The sequence below is a fragment of the Bidens hawaiensis genome, unplaced genomic scaffold (genome assembly GCF_021521415.1).
Source record: "Bidens hawaiensis isolate Kalapana, Puna unplaced genomic scaffold, B.hawaiensis_p1.1 tig00034277_1, whole genome shotgun sequence".
In the NCBI taxonomy this organism is placed as follows: domain Eukaryota; kingdom Viridiplantae; phylum Streptophyta; class Magnoliopsida; order Asterales; family Asteraceae; genus Bidens; species Bidens hawaiensis.
In genome coordinates, this window is record NW_027495929.1 from 11,996 (window position 1) to 24,398 (window position 12,403).

The following is a 12,403-nucleotide window of genomic DNA, read 5'->3' on the forward strand; positions in this document are numbered from 1 at the left end:
ACAAAATAATAATGATTTATTATTAATAAGAATTATATATACATACACACACATATATATATACACACGAAAACTCATAATGAAACTAGCTAACATGATACATTTAATCTTTAAGATGTCGGTTTATAGATAAAATATTGTTTATTTGATATTTGATATTAATTATATTATATTATAAATCATTAAAATAATTGAAAAAAAATGAAAACAAAAATAATTCAAAAACTGTGCTGGCCGGGAATCGAACCTACGTGGACAGCCGGAACAACACGGAACACACACACCCTAGCCAACTGTGCTAGGGTGTCAGTTGTTTTAAGTTTGTAACAAGACATTTATATACAGAAACTAAGTAAACCCAAATTTGATTATGAACCCTAGATTATCAATTGATCAATCTGTCACCAGTTTGTGGAATTAAGGTTAGGGTTATTGTTAAACAGTATTACGCGAACTGAGGACATGTTTCAATTACCTCGAATGATGTTGAAATCAGGGAGAACAGCGAATTGTAAGTCGCGACAACAATGGTATCCGAACAGAGGGTTTACGGCCAAACTCAAAGCAATTAAGGTTAGGGGTTTTGTTCTTCGGGTTGTGTAGATGGTGCAGATGCAAATAATTTAATTATGGTTAAGCCTAGAATATATAATCGATTTAGGTAACGTCGGTTTTTTCATAAATCAATTCGTATCATATTTGATCTCTGTTTCTTAATTAGTGATGATGGTTAGGCCGATTATAGCAAGGAGAATCAAAAACACAATCCAATTCTCAATTTAGATCATTAATTGTGGTACAAGTTAACTGAATGGGTCACGGTTACGGGTTGCGGATATGGATCACTGGGCTGGGTAAATGGGTTATGAAGATTATATGTAAAAGTTGCGTTTTAGTCCCTGGATATTGGTGATGGGAACAATAAGGGATTAAAGTTTATTTTTGGGCTATAAATGTATATTTTCCAAAGTTATATATATATATATATATATATATATATATATATATATATAAATAAATATAATAAACAGTTATAATTTTATAATACTGTCTCGATAAATGTGAAACTTTGTAGGAATAAATTTCCCGAACCTAAGATGGGTCGGGTTATGAGTATAAGTGGTACTTGGAAACCCGAGTTGTTACAGGAACAACCCATCTTGCACCTTTTTCCCATTGTACGTTGGCCAAAATAATTCGGTTTTCTTAACGTTTAATTCAAGACCCAACCGAGGGCCCTTGGCCCTGATAATATCTAATGCATTAGCCACCTCTTTAGTGTCCCCGATAATTGTACCATCATCCAAGTACCAAGCATGGAAAAGAAGCTTGCAACAATCTCTGATTCGGTGAACAAGAGGATGCAAAACTAAGGCAAAGAGAAGAGGCCCAAGAGGGTCCCCCTGCTGAACCCCAGTGGTGGACCTAATGTAAGCATCCCCCACATATAACCTTGCCGATTGCCCATATAAAAAATCCACCCATAAGGAAATAGAAGGACATCGACTACGTAGCCGTCCTATCTACTAAGTTGAAGGCATTAGAGAAATCAATAGTAAGCATAGCCAATGACCCATCCGAGTGAAACTGATTTAAGAACATGTTTGCGCTATGAAGCACGGCCTCTGCCCCACTAGGGACTCCCACCCCAAATTGAAAGTCACAGAGGTATTTAGCAATCTCCTTCCTGACACCCCTCATAGCCACCTTAGAGACCAATCTACTCCAAATGGCCCCTACAGAAATAGGCCTAATCCCATTGTCCTGTTTAAGCAATGGCGTAAGGGGGCAGACGCAACAAACTCTGCCAACACCCTAGGGCACCTTCCCCCCCAAAAATAAATTAACAACCACAGAAATAGCCTTGAGCAAACTATCAGCAATAGGAGACCCTTCTCCACACAGCGCATCTAAAATGTGTTCGGCTCTCAATCCGTCTCGCCCACACAAAGTCCCTTTAGGGAAATATTTAATGCAACCGAGCACACTATCAACGTCCACAACAAGGGGAGGGTCAGAAAGCAAGGAACCAGGCATACTCGGAGGGGGTAGGATGGGATGCTTAGACACCAACGCGTCCAAAGTATCCTTACCGAAAGGTGCAACCCCTGAAGAGCATAAAATTTTAACCGCAGCAGTGAAATGCCCATCCGCAACTTTCCGTAAACATTGTTTAACGTTAGCGCACAATCTGGAGCTGCCAGACTCAGGGACAAACGTATCACCCCCCGAAGCACCTCCTAAAGGTTGGTCAAAAAACGATAATATAAGGTCAAAGAAACCGTCACTGTCACCCCAGGCTGCCAGCGCCCGTTGAATACTATGACATTGTAGAGACTTCCTATTGCCAGACCTGCGTTCCTGCCGACTAGACGGTCTGAAAACTCGTAAGGTGCAACGTGGTAACAACAAGAGTTTCACCCACGCCTCAACAGACTCTAGCATAGCCGCAAGTTTGCCCAGAGCAGCCCCTAAGGCTTGGGAAAAATCCATACGACAACAATGAGGAATGCTTTTAACAGTTGTGATAGGGAGAGCGAATACACGGTCGAGGAGGGCTACATTTACCTCCACCCTTCCCGCCGCGACAACTTCCCTCCTGACATGCGGCTTAGCAATCCCCACTGTAAACTCCTCCACATCTCCAAGCATGTAACTCCATACACACCCCACACACCCATTGGCGCGAGACCTTTAAAGCCTCACCAACCGAAACAAACAAATCCAAATCTGTGGAGATCGCCTCCCGCAACGTCCTTTTCTTGTCATCTGATGACAAATGGAGTCGCTTAATATGCGTGACCAATCGCACCCCCTTGGACCCCGGTGATCCATCCGGGCAATAGTGGAAACCTCAAAATGGACACGGCCAAACACCATCATCAATAGCCCCGGTCATACCACCTCTTCCCCACAAAACACCTCGAAAACCACTAAACCTCTTCTCAACAAAACACCCCGAAAACCACTAACCTTTCTCAACAAAACACCCCGAAAACCCCTAACCCCAATCGGGCCTCAAAACCCCATAAATCAAACTCCAATTAGATGACCAAGAAGGTCAACGAACCATAAAAAAAAACCAACTTCGGTTCTATGACCAAGAAAGTCAATGAACCAAATTGGGGAAGAACCCCCCAAAGAATCACATAATGACTGATTCTAGAGAGGATAACCAATAAAGAAGAGAGAACAAGTCATGAGGTGGAGAGTGAGAGTAACGGGTACGGGGAGGCAGGGCTGGTGGAGAGGCTGAGGTGGGTGCCGGAGATGAAGGTCAGGAGGTGGTCGGAGATGGTGGTAGTGGTGGTGGGGTGATGATGAGGAAGGAGAGGTGGGTGTGGTCGGAGAGGGAGGAGGGAAGGAAGGGTGGTGGTGGTGGGAGCGACGGAGGGAGGGGGAGGTGGAGGGTGAGGAAGGAGGGAAGGAAAGGTGGTGGTGGTGGGAGCGGCGGAGGGCGAGGGGAGGAAGGGATGAGGACGGAGGGTGAGCCGCGGAGGTGAGGGAAGGAAGGAAGGAAGGAGGCCGGAGGGTGAGGGAAGGAAGGGAGGAGGCCGGTGGATGGGAGGAGGCCGGTGGAAGGAAGGAGGGAGGGAGGAGGCCGATGGAGTGACTACTAATAGTAATGCAAAACATGCTATGCAAAACTTTGCTCAAGTGAAGAAAACCATTCACAAAATTGACACGGGTTAACGCGTATTTTTTTATGTTATCATTATGGCAAAGTCGATAAGTCCCCTCGTATTTATCAAAATATTTTTCATGATGTAGCTCAGAAAAACAAGTTGTTCTTGAAGAGCATTCTTTGTTACAATTTAATGTTCTCATTTTCTTCTATGGATGGTAAATTGATAAATATATCAGTAAATGTAACACTCTTAGTTGAGTTGTCAGAACTATTATTACATGAAAAGTCTTCTGTCCAAAATTGGTTTATAACCAAAATTCTTTTAATTATACATATATGATACTGAGAATGAAATTTTCAATAGAATAAGCCTTATTGGGTATGTTTTTGCACATGCATTTTATTTTAGTGTTCTTTTTAAGTTCTTTTTTTTTGAAAAAAAAAATCATTTTATAATATAAATAAAATCAATTTATCTACACATAGTAAAGATACAAACATAGATGTAATACATTTTTTCATATACGTTATGTAATTATTTGTTTTACTTGTAACTTTATTGTTTACACATGCTTTAAAACTAATTTATTATATAAAAGTTAAAGAAAATAAATGAATATGCTATTTATGGACCCTAGAATTAGTCTTTCTTTTGAACATGAGTTCCTAGCAACTGTTTGTCTTCTTTTATTAAAAATAAAAATAAATAAAATAATATACAATAACAGAAAAAATCACCCTTGCACCATAACATATAATGTTGAAACATTGTTTTGTTTTCAAAAATCAAGTTGTTGATGGAATATTCATATGGTGGCGGGTGGTCCATGCTTTTCATCAATCGCTTTAATTCGAGGGACCAAACTGTGATTCACCAATAAACAAGGTCCCATAAAATAAATCTAACGCACAAGTAAGCATTGACTACTTGTACATTAGCCGCCACACTAACTTTCCCAACTAGAGCTGTGATTGGGTGCAGCAGTGTCCATGTATCTATAAATACACCCTAGTGAATCAACCTCTGAACAACTTAACTAGTAGACTTTTATTTTAAAGAATATTCTCTGATCAAAATGAATCGTTACCTGATCAGTTTATTTGTTCTGTCGATCATCGTAGCAGTCAACGGTCGTGAATTGGCCGATGATATTATCCGGTTGCCTTCGGACTCCGATGATGACTCAGTTGGTACCAGGTGGGCCATCTTGATCGCCGGATCTAACGGTTACTGGAACTACAGGCATCAGGTGACCTAAAAATCATATCAAAAGCTTCATTACTAACTTTATTATTGCCTTTTTTTCTTTATGTTAACAACTTGGTTAGGGTTAGAAACATATATTTCGAGAACCACTTTGAGCTTTAAGAAACAATTTTTTTTTGTGTATTTTTTTTACATATACGCAATATATGCTAGTTACACGTGCATAAAAAAATTATAGAATTCTTTACACACCGACTCGACTTTTTACATATGTAACGGACGTTTAAATTAGTGTAATCACCGTACATCTTTATTCTCTCTTCTACTTAATTTTTACTTAATTTTTTAATCAAATTTAATCTCAACCATGTAATCTAATCTATTTACATGTGGTTAAAATGAAATTCTTAAATTCTTAAAACTCAGCAAGTTCTCAAATTATTCTTCCCCAACATATGTATATATTACACTAGGTAAATAGATGTCTTTAAAAATATATATTTATTCTAAAATAACACATCGTGTAATACATGTATTTCTTATGGTGTAAAAAAAATTAAAAGTAAGCCTTGTGGTGTAATTATATTATTTATTAAGTAAAAAAAAATCATTATTATTTAATAGGAGAAAAGGAGAAATAAAAGATTCTAATCGTAACTAAATCTTTGATTTAGTGAATAAATTGTAACAAAAGTTGATATGTGGCAGCTTTATTTATTTTTTAGACTATGTGTTGTGGTTTGATTTGGTTAGTTATACGTCATGCTACATAGGATGTGGGTTTTAACTAACCAACCCTTTAACAAGGGCTGGTGTTATGATTTACTAGCTATTAAAAGAAAAAAAATATGATTGATTAAAATGGGATGGACCCACCTTTTTGAGCAAATAGTTTGGCGGGGATGTGTTGTAGTTTTTAAGGTTAAAGTTGGGTGATGTGACAGGGAGTGGCGTTCCCAACCCCCACCACAATACTTGGTCATAAAGAGATGCGATACAACCAACTTTTAGGTGATTTATGAAGCTGGCAAGTTCGCCTGTTATTTTTACTAGATAATAGAATAGAATACAATTTAGGAGATTAATTTCGAACAAATTGCTTCATCTGGTGGTTTAATTTGTCCGTTTATGCAAATATTTGTTTAGTTGATAGATACTATGAATCTATGATGAAAAAATAAATATAATTGGGAAAACTGGAATTTGAAAAGTAATTAGGACAAATCCATCTTATTTAATTTTATGATTAAAAAAATCTAGATTTTTTAAGGTTGAACTCATGCATGACGTCATTAGTTTTATGAACAATATTATAATATGTTAAATGATCTAGCTAAAATGAATTCAATAATTCATGGTTTGGTTTGTTTTTTATTATACTAAATTTACAGACAGATGCATGCCAATATGCCATGCATATCAAATCCTAGATACAGATGGTGTTAGGGAGGAAAATAATGTTGTCTTTATGTACAAATCTCGGCTTATTTAATTTAAAATTTAAATTAATTTTATGAATGCTAGCCAAAACTAAATCAATATATAATTCATGGTGTGGTCTGATATTTATTATGCTAAATTTACAGGCAGATGTATGCCATGCATATCAAATCTTGGAAAGCGGTGGTGTGAAGGAGGAAAACATCGTAGTATTTATGTACGATGATATTGCGAATAACTGGGAGAATCCGAGGAAAGGAGTGATTATTAACAGCCCGGATGGTGATGACGTGTATCATGATGTGCCAAAGGTTTGTTTAGATTTTGTATGAAAACAAACTAATGGGTTGTTAAATAAGAATGAATGAATTTTGTTTGTTGAAATTAAGTACAGGATTACACTGGGAATGATGTGAATGTAGACAACTTTTTTGCTGTTTTGCTTGGGGACAAAAGCAAAGTCAAAGGTGGAAGTGGAAAGGTTGTGGATAGTGGTCCAAATGACCGTATTTTCATATACTACACTGATCATGGTGGTCCTGGTGTTCTTGGTTAGCGTCTTTTAAATTATTATTATTATTTTTATTTTTTAGCATTATGTATATATGTAAATATTTGATCTTCATGCAACTAATCATGTAATATGTTATCAGGGATGCCAACATACCCATATATGTATGCAGATGATCTTAATGCGGTCTTAAAACAGAAGCATGCTTCTGGAACATACAAAAGCTTGGTAATTTTTATAATTATTTTCCTTTTCTGCAGGACCAATTTTAGATATACAACTATGAGAACCACTTAAAATTTTACTTATGTATGCTGTGTTAAGGTATTTTACCTTGAAGCATGTGAGGCTGGAAGTATATTTGAGGGTCTTCTTCCTCAAGGTTTAAATATCTATGCAACCACAGCCTCGGGCCCGGATGAGAGCAGCTGGGGCACTTATTGCCCCGGGGAGTATCCGAGCCCACCACTTGAGTATGACACTTGTTTAGGTGACTTGTACAGTGTTGCTTGGATGGAAGATTGGTATGTTAAATTACCATAACGGTTTTATCTAGAACGAATTACTGATGTGTATTCTTTTACAGTGATGTACACAACCTGCGAACGGAAACCATCAAGCAACAGTATAAACTGGTAAGATAGTAACACTACAATATTGAAATCATCAAACATTACATATATATGAAGTCACTTTTTTGGTAAAATAATAGCTTTGTGCCGTCGGTTATTTAATTTCAACAGGTTAAGGCAAGAACCTCAAATGACAACTCGTATTACGGATCACATGTGATGCAATATGGGGACTTGCCACTAAGTAAAGATAGTCTTTACATGTATATGGGTACAAACCCTGCAAACGAAAACTTCACTTTCATTGAAGAAAACTCGTTATCACCATCACCAAAAGCCGTTCACCAGCGCGATGCTGATCTTCTACATTTCTGGCAAAAGGTTTGTTATTATCACATTACAAAACTCAAGAAAATGGTTGAAAAACTTGCCTCTTTTGACAGTACCGGAAGGCTCCAGAAGGTTCTGAAAGGAAAACCGAAGCTCAGAAAAAGTTTCTAGAAGCTATGTCTCATAGAATGCACATAGACAACAGTATACAGCTCATTGGCAAGGTTTTGTTTGGACTAGAAAAGGGTCCCGAGGTGCTAAACACCGTTCGGACTGCAGGGAAGGCTGTGGTTGATGACTGGACTTGCCTTAAAACATTTGTAAGACTTCACATCTCTCATATATATTTCTATAAACTTAATAGGATAGAAACTGACTGCTTGTATATATATTATTTATCATGTATAGGTGAGGACTTTTGAGACACATTGTGGATCCTTATCGCAATATGGTATGAAACACATGCGGTCGATTGCTAATTTGTGCAATTCTGGGGTCACAAATGAGCAGATGGCGGATGCATCATCACAAGCATGCACAGCCTTCCCTTCAAACCCATGGAGTTCACTTAGCAACGGTTTCACAGCATAACGTTCTTCATTTGTTAAACATCATGGACTCCTTATCGTCAAGGTATTACGTATTTGTGGCTGCTAAATCCACCTTTCAAGAATCGCTTCATTGTATATAAAGCCTGAAGCTTCTCCTCATAGTATTTAGGTCCATGAAAGTTCTTATATATACGTATGTATTTCATTCGCATGTAATGTTATAATCAGTGATATGCTAATCATGTACTTGCATTTAAATATTAGATTTCGATTACAGTGTGTTTGCATAATAGTTAAAGCTTTATGTACATCTGTTTATATGGTTCTCACAGTTTTCTGTAGGTTTGTAAATGACCCAAACGTTCAGTCAACCATTCATGAGCCGTTCGGTGAGAAGTTCGTTTATTTAATAAATGGCCTAACATGAACAATATTTGTTCATTTAGTTGAACGAACAAACATGAATACATGTCTCGTTCGTTCATTTATGTTCATGAACGTTCGTTTACGTTCACTCATTTATGTTCATAAACATTCGTTTGCGTTCATTCATTTAAACTGGTTTATGTTCGTTCGTTTGTATTCATTTATTACTTTACATTTGTTTAAGTTCGTTTGTTTAAGTTCATTAATATATTTTGTTTTTAAAAGTAGTTCGTTGATATACTAATTTAAATTTTTTAGGGTCACTAGAATTTAGTTTGGTTTCAACAAATATTAGGCCCAACACATTATTGTTCACGTTTACTTTTAATTGGTTTTGGCTAAGTTTTGGTTCATCTATATTCATTTATGTTTGTTTGTATACGTTCGCGGACGGTTCGTTTATACTGTTAAAGAACAAACATAAACAAACACGTACACACTCATTTTCTTAACGAACAAACACGAACAAGAGAACCGTGTTCGTTTAGTTGTTCGTGTTCGATTGTTTGTTCGGTTAAAGTTAAACGATCGAGCACGAGCATGTTCCGCTCTTACAAGCCTAGTTCTCTGCTTAAAACTGTTTCTGTCAAAGAGGAAGGGATAATAACAATCCTTAATGAAAACTAAATTAAATTTGGTTTTTATTTCAACTAAAAGAATACATTCAACTTTCCTATAGTTTGAATTGCAACATTAATCTCAATAACCTAAAAATGTAGGAGCAAGAAAAAACAAAGGTTCTAAACTACCCGGCGAAAATTTCCTCGCGAATAGATAGCATATCGAAGAAGGTTCTCCGTTATAAACACAGTTTTGAACATGAAGCTTCCTCATGAACCCTTCGGTTGTATCCGACTTCCCAAACTTTGCAGGGTGGGGCCCACCTCTAGACCAGTCAACCCAAGTCAAGCTCCGGTTTGCGATCAAACCAGGAGCTCAAATGGTCAACAGGGTTGGGTAATAATGCTCGTCCACATAACAAGCGGGCCTGCAAAATGCTTCGAATTTGGGATAATAAGTCGTATCAGACACAATAAGCAATGCGAGGTTCCGGTCAACTTCAAACCATTGTGACCCTTTTCTCCATTGTGAGATGCTGACTTCGGGTAACATGTTGTGGTTGTAACGGCCTCTACCAACGTGCCCTGGGTCATCAAAGGCGCCCATGAAGCTGTATTTAGAGTTGGTAATGTAGTGATAGGTTATATTGAAGTTGTAAAGTGGGATGCATGATTCGGATACGAGAACAAAGTATTCGTTACTGATATCAAGAAGGGCGTTCGCAAGTAGTCGTCTCTCGGCATCACACATACTCATTCGACCCCATTGAGCTACCTGCAGGGTCATATCCAGTTAAAACGGGTCAAAAAATGTAATCAATGATATGTGAATCAAGATTATAAATGAAAACGAGTCATATAAACTTAGTAATGAGGTGGTTATGCGCATATAACAATGTGATCAGCCGCCTGTGAATCAACATTATATTGTAAATGAAAACATGACAAATCAGCTTAATAATGAAGTGGTTATGCATATATAACAATGTGATGAACTATATGTGAATCGAGATGAAGGGTGCTAAACAGGTCGTGCTCATGGACTGACGGGTCCTACCCAACATAAACCTGTCAGACAAATGTACCCAAACACGTCAGGAATATTCGCGGGTTGATACTAACACAAACCTTCAACCCGAGTTTTGTTAGTTGTATGCTTTTTGCATTAATACTTTAAAATTACAATTCTACAACCAAAAATGCAAATGTATATAAAACAATTAATTATAACATAAAACACTTTTAAGACAAAGTATAAAACAAATGGGGTAAACGGGTCAAGCGCGAGCACAAACAAAATCCGTATGTGCTAATCTCAAACCATCGAGTTTCATGTTAGGTACGTGGCGTGTCAGAAATTCACACCACTAATAATCAAAGCAGGAAGCAAATAAGGTACCTGACTCGGGATTTGCCTCCCGTAAAACACGGATTCGGGTGAAAATTTAGCTTCATATGAAGGAAGTGAGTGAATGTAAACTGAATATAAACCCTCATGGCCTTTAAAGAACCTCTCCCACAAAGGAGCCAGTGGCAATGGACCTTTAGTCAAGAACATAAAAGCAATCTTTGGGACTCTTGTAAATGGATACGTCTTCAACTGTGGCACAAAAGAAGCCCTCCAAAACAACTCTTCATCACTCATTGTATGCAACACATGTTGTGCAACACATGGTTGTAAAATTGGAACTGATGAAGCCAATGTGGTTGTAACTTGGGTTTTTCGAATCGTGTATGTAATAAATAAACAGATTGTAAAGCAGAAGACCAGAAACAAGAAGGGTAGTTGAATCAGCCTTTGTGGTAAAACCCTTGATTGGTTTGGCCTGTTTACAGTTATGACAGTTGGGTCTTTACCTTCCTCCATTAATCACAAATTGGATCTTGATAATGCAAAAAGACCAGAATTTGCCTGAAATGATATAATAATAATTTCAAGAAGTTCAGTTTTTTTCTGTTATAAAGATTCAATAAGGAAGTGTGAAGTCAACCTAAATAAATATCAAGACTCTTTGATGAGACACCATAAAGGCCATAAACCAAGTAATAAGAAATAACAACAAAAATGAAGACTTTTTAGAAAATCACAAAAAGATGAGAATTTGCCTGATTGTGGGTATGCTGAATTATAGTTTGTTTGCAGCCTACAAGAATGTCAAAAAAGATCAAACTTTCATAATATGGGAGTGTTGACTTTAGTCAAGTCAACATAAAAATCAATACTTTTTGCACGTAAAACCAAGTGATGAAAATTCTCCTTTTTAGAAAGAAACCCGCCATCAAAGCCGGAGATTAGAACCCAAATTTCTAAAGAATTTGAAAATATAGAATAAACTGAAATGGGTTTTAGTTTTAATCGTGCAATAAAAAAGACAGAAGAATGAAAACAAAAGCTTTACAATAATTTATTAACAAACATAAAAAAGAATACAATACAATACTGATTGATGCATTCGCATAATGAGGGATGAAAGTAGTTTGATTAATGGAGTTGTGACTCATAAACAGAAGAAACAAGAGTATGGAAAACATGGTTTAACCAAATATATTTATAGCTCTAGATTCATGATCAAGCCTTTAGTAAATCGGTTGCCTGGATATTAAAGGCAACCGATTATGATATATATGACATCTCAAAATGTTAAGGTTTATGGGAACCAAACTATTTCAACTAGTAATAGAGCCTCAGTCGCATAAGGTCATAATGTCAGTGAAGAAACGTGGATCTACTCACTGGTAGCAGATCTACTTTCCTCGGGTGTGATTATACTATTTCACCGATGGTTCGTCTGGATCAATGTTCTTCCACCTACAAAACGAACAGCGCCGTTACTTACCCCTCAGAAAGGGACAGAGGGGTCCTCTTTGGGGTAACCCTCCGGCGTGAGAATAAGTATGTGTAGGAGAAGATAATAATGTGAGAGTAAGGGAATTGGGAGAGTATTGCTTAATAGCTGAATACTGTATGATTGTGTGACTGTGTGTTTTCTGTAACTGACTGTGAGTGAATGTAATTCAATATGATTGAATGTGATATCACTGCTTGTAACTGTCAATGATTGAGTATGAATGTGTCCATCAAAGTGGAGTTGATGCTGTATTTATAGTGCTAGGGTTTCCACTGATTGGGCTCAGCCTCGTTGGCCTCCTCCAATCGCACTGCGCCACGTGTCTTCTG

At 37.4% G+C, this 12,403-nt stretch overlaps 1 protein-coding gene and 1 pseudogene across 2 annotated transcripts; one reads left to right on the forward strand and one right to left on the reverse strand.

Moving 5' to 3' along the window:
* The first annotated feature begins 4,668 nt into the window (after nucleotides 1-4,668).
* Nucleotides 4,669-8,565, forward strand: LOC143586027 (vacuolar-processing enzyme gamma-isozyme-like). The gene is made up of 9 exons (XM_077067673.1): nucleotides 4,669-4,878; nucleotides 6,422-6,586; nucleotides 6,670-6,826; nucleotides 6,929-7,014; nucleotides 7,111-7,310; nucleotides 7,373-7,421; nucleotides 7,530-7,739; nucleotides 7,802-8,008; nucleotides 8,097-8,565. Exons 1-9 carry the CDS (start codon nucleotides 4,705-4,707, stop codon nucleotides 8,277-8,279), a joined length of 1,431 nt encoding a protein of 476 aa, XP_076923788.1. The 5' UTR covers nucleotides 4,669-4,704; the 3' UTR covers nucleotides 8,280-8,565.
* Nucleotides 8,566-9,095: 530 nt separating this feature from the next.
* Nucleotides 9,096-11,134, reverse strand: LOC143586033 (glycosyltransferase BC10-like; annotated as a pseudogene). The gene is made up of 2 exons (XR_013144640.1): nucleotides 10,625-11,134; nucleotides 9,096-10,000 (listed from the first exon to the last, which is right to left on the reverse strand). The product of XR_013144640.1 is annotated as a glycosyltransferase BC10-like (transcript).
* Between the last annotated feature and the right edge of the window lie 1,269 nt (nucleotides 11,135-12,403).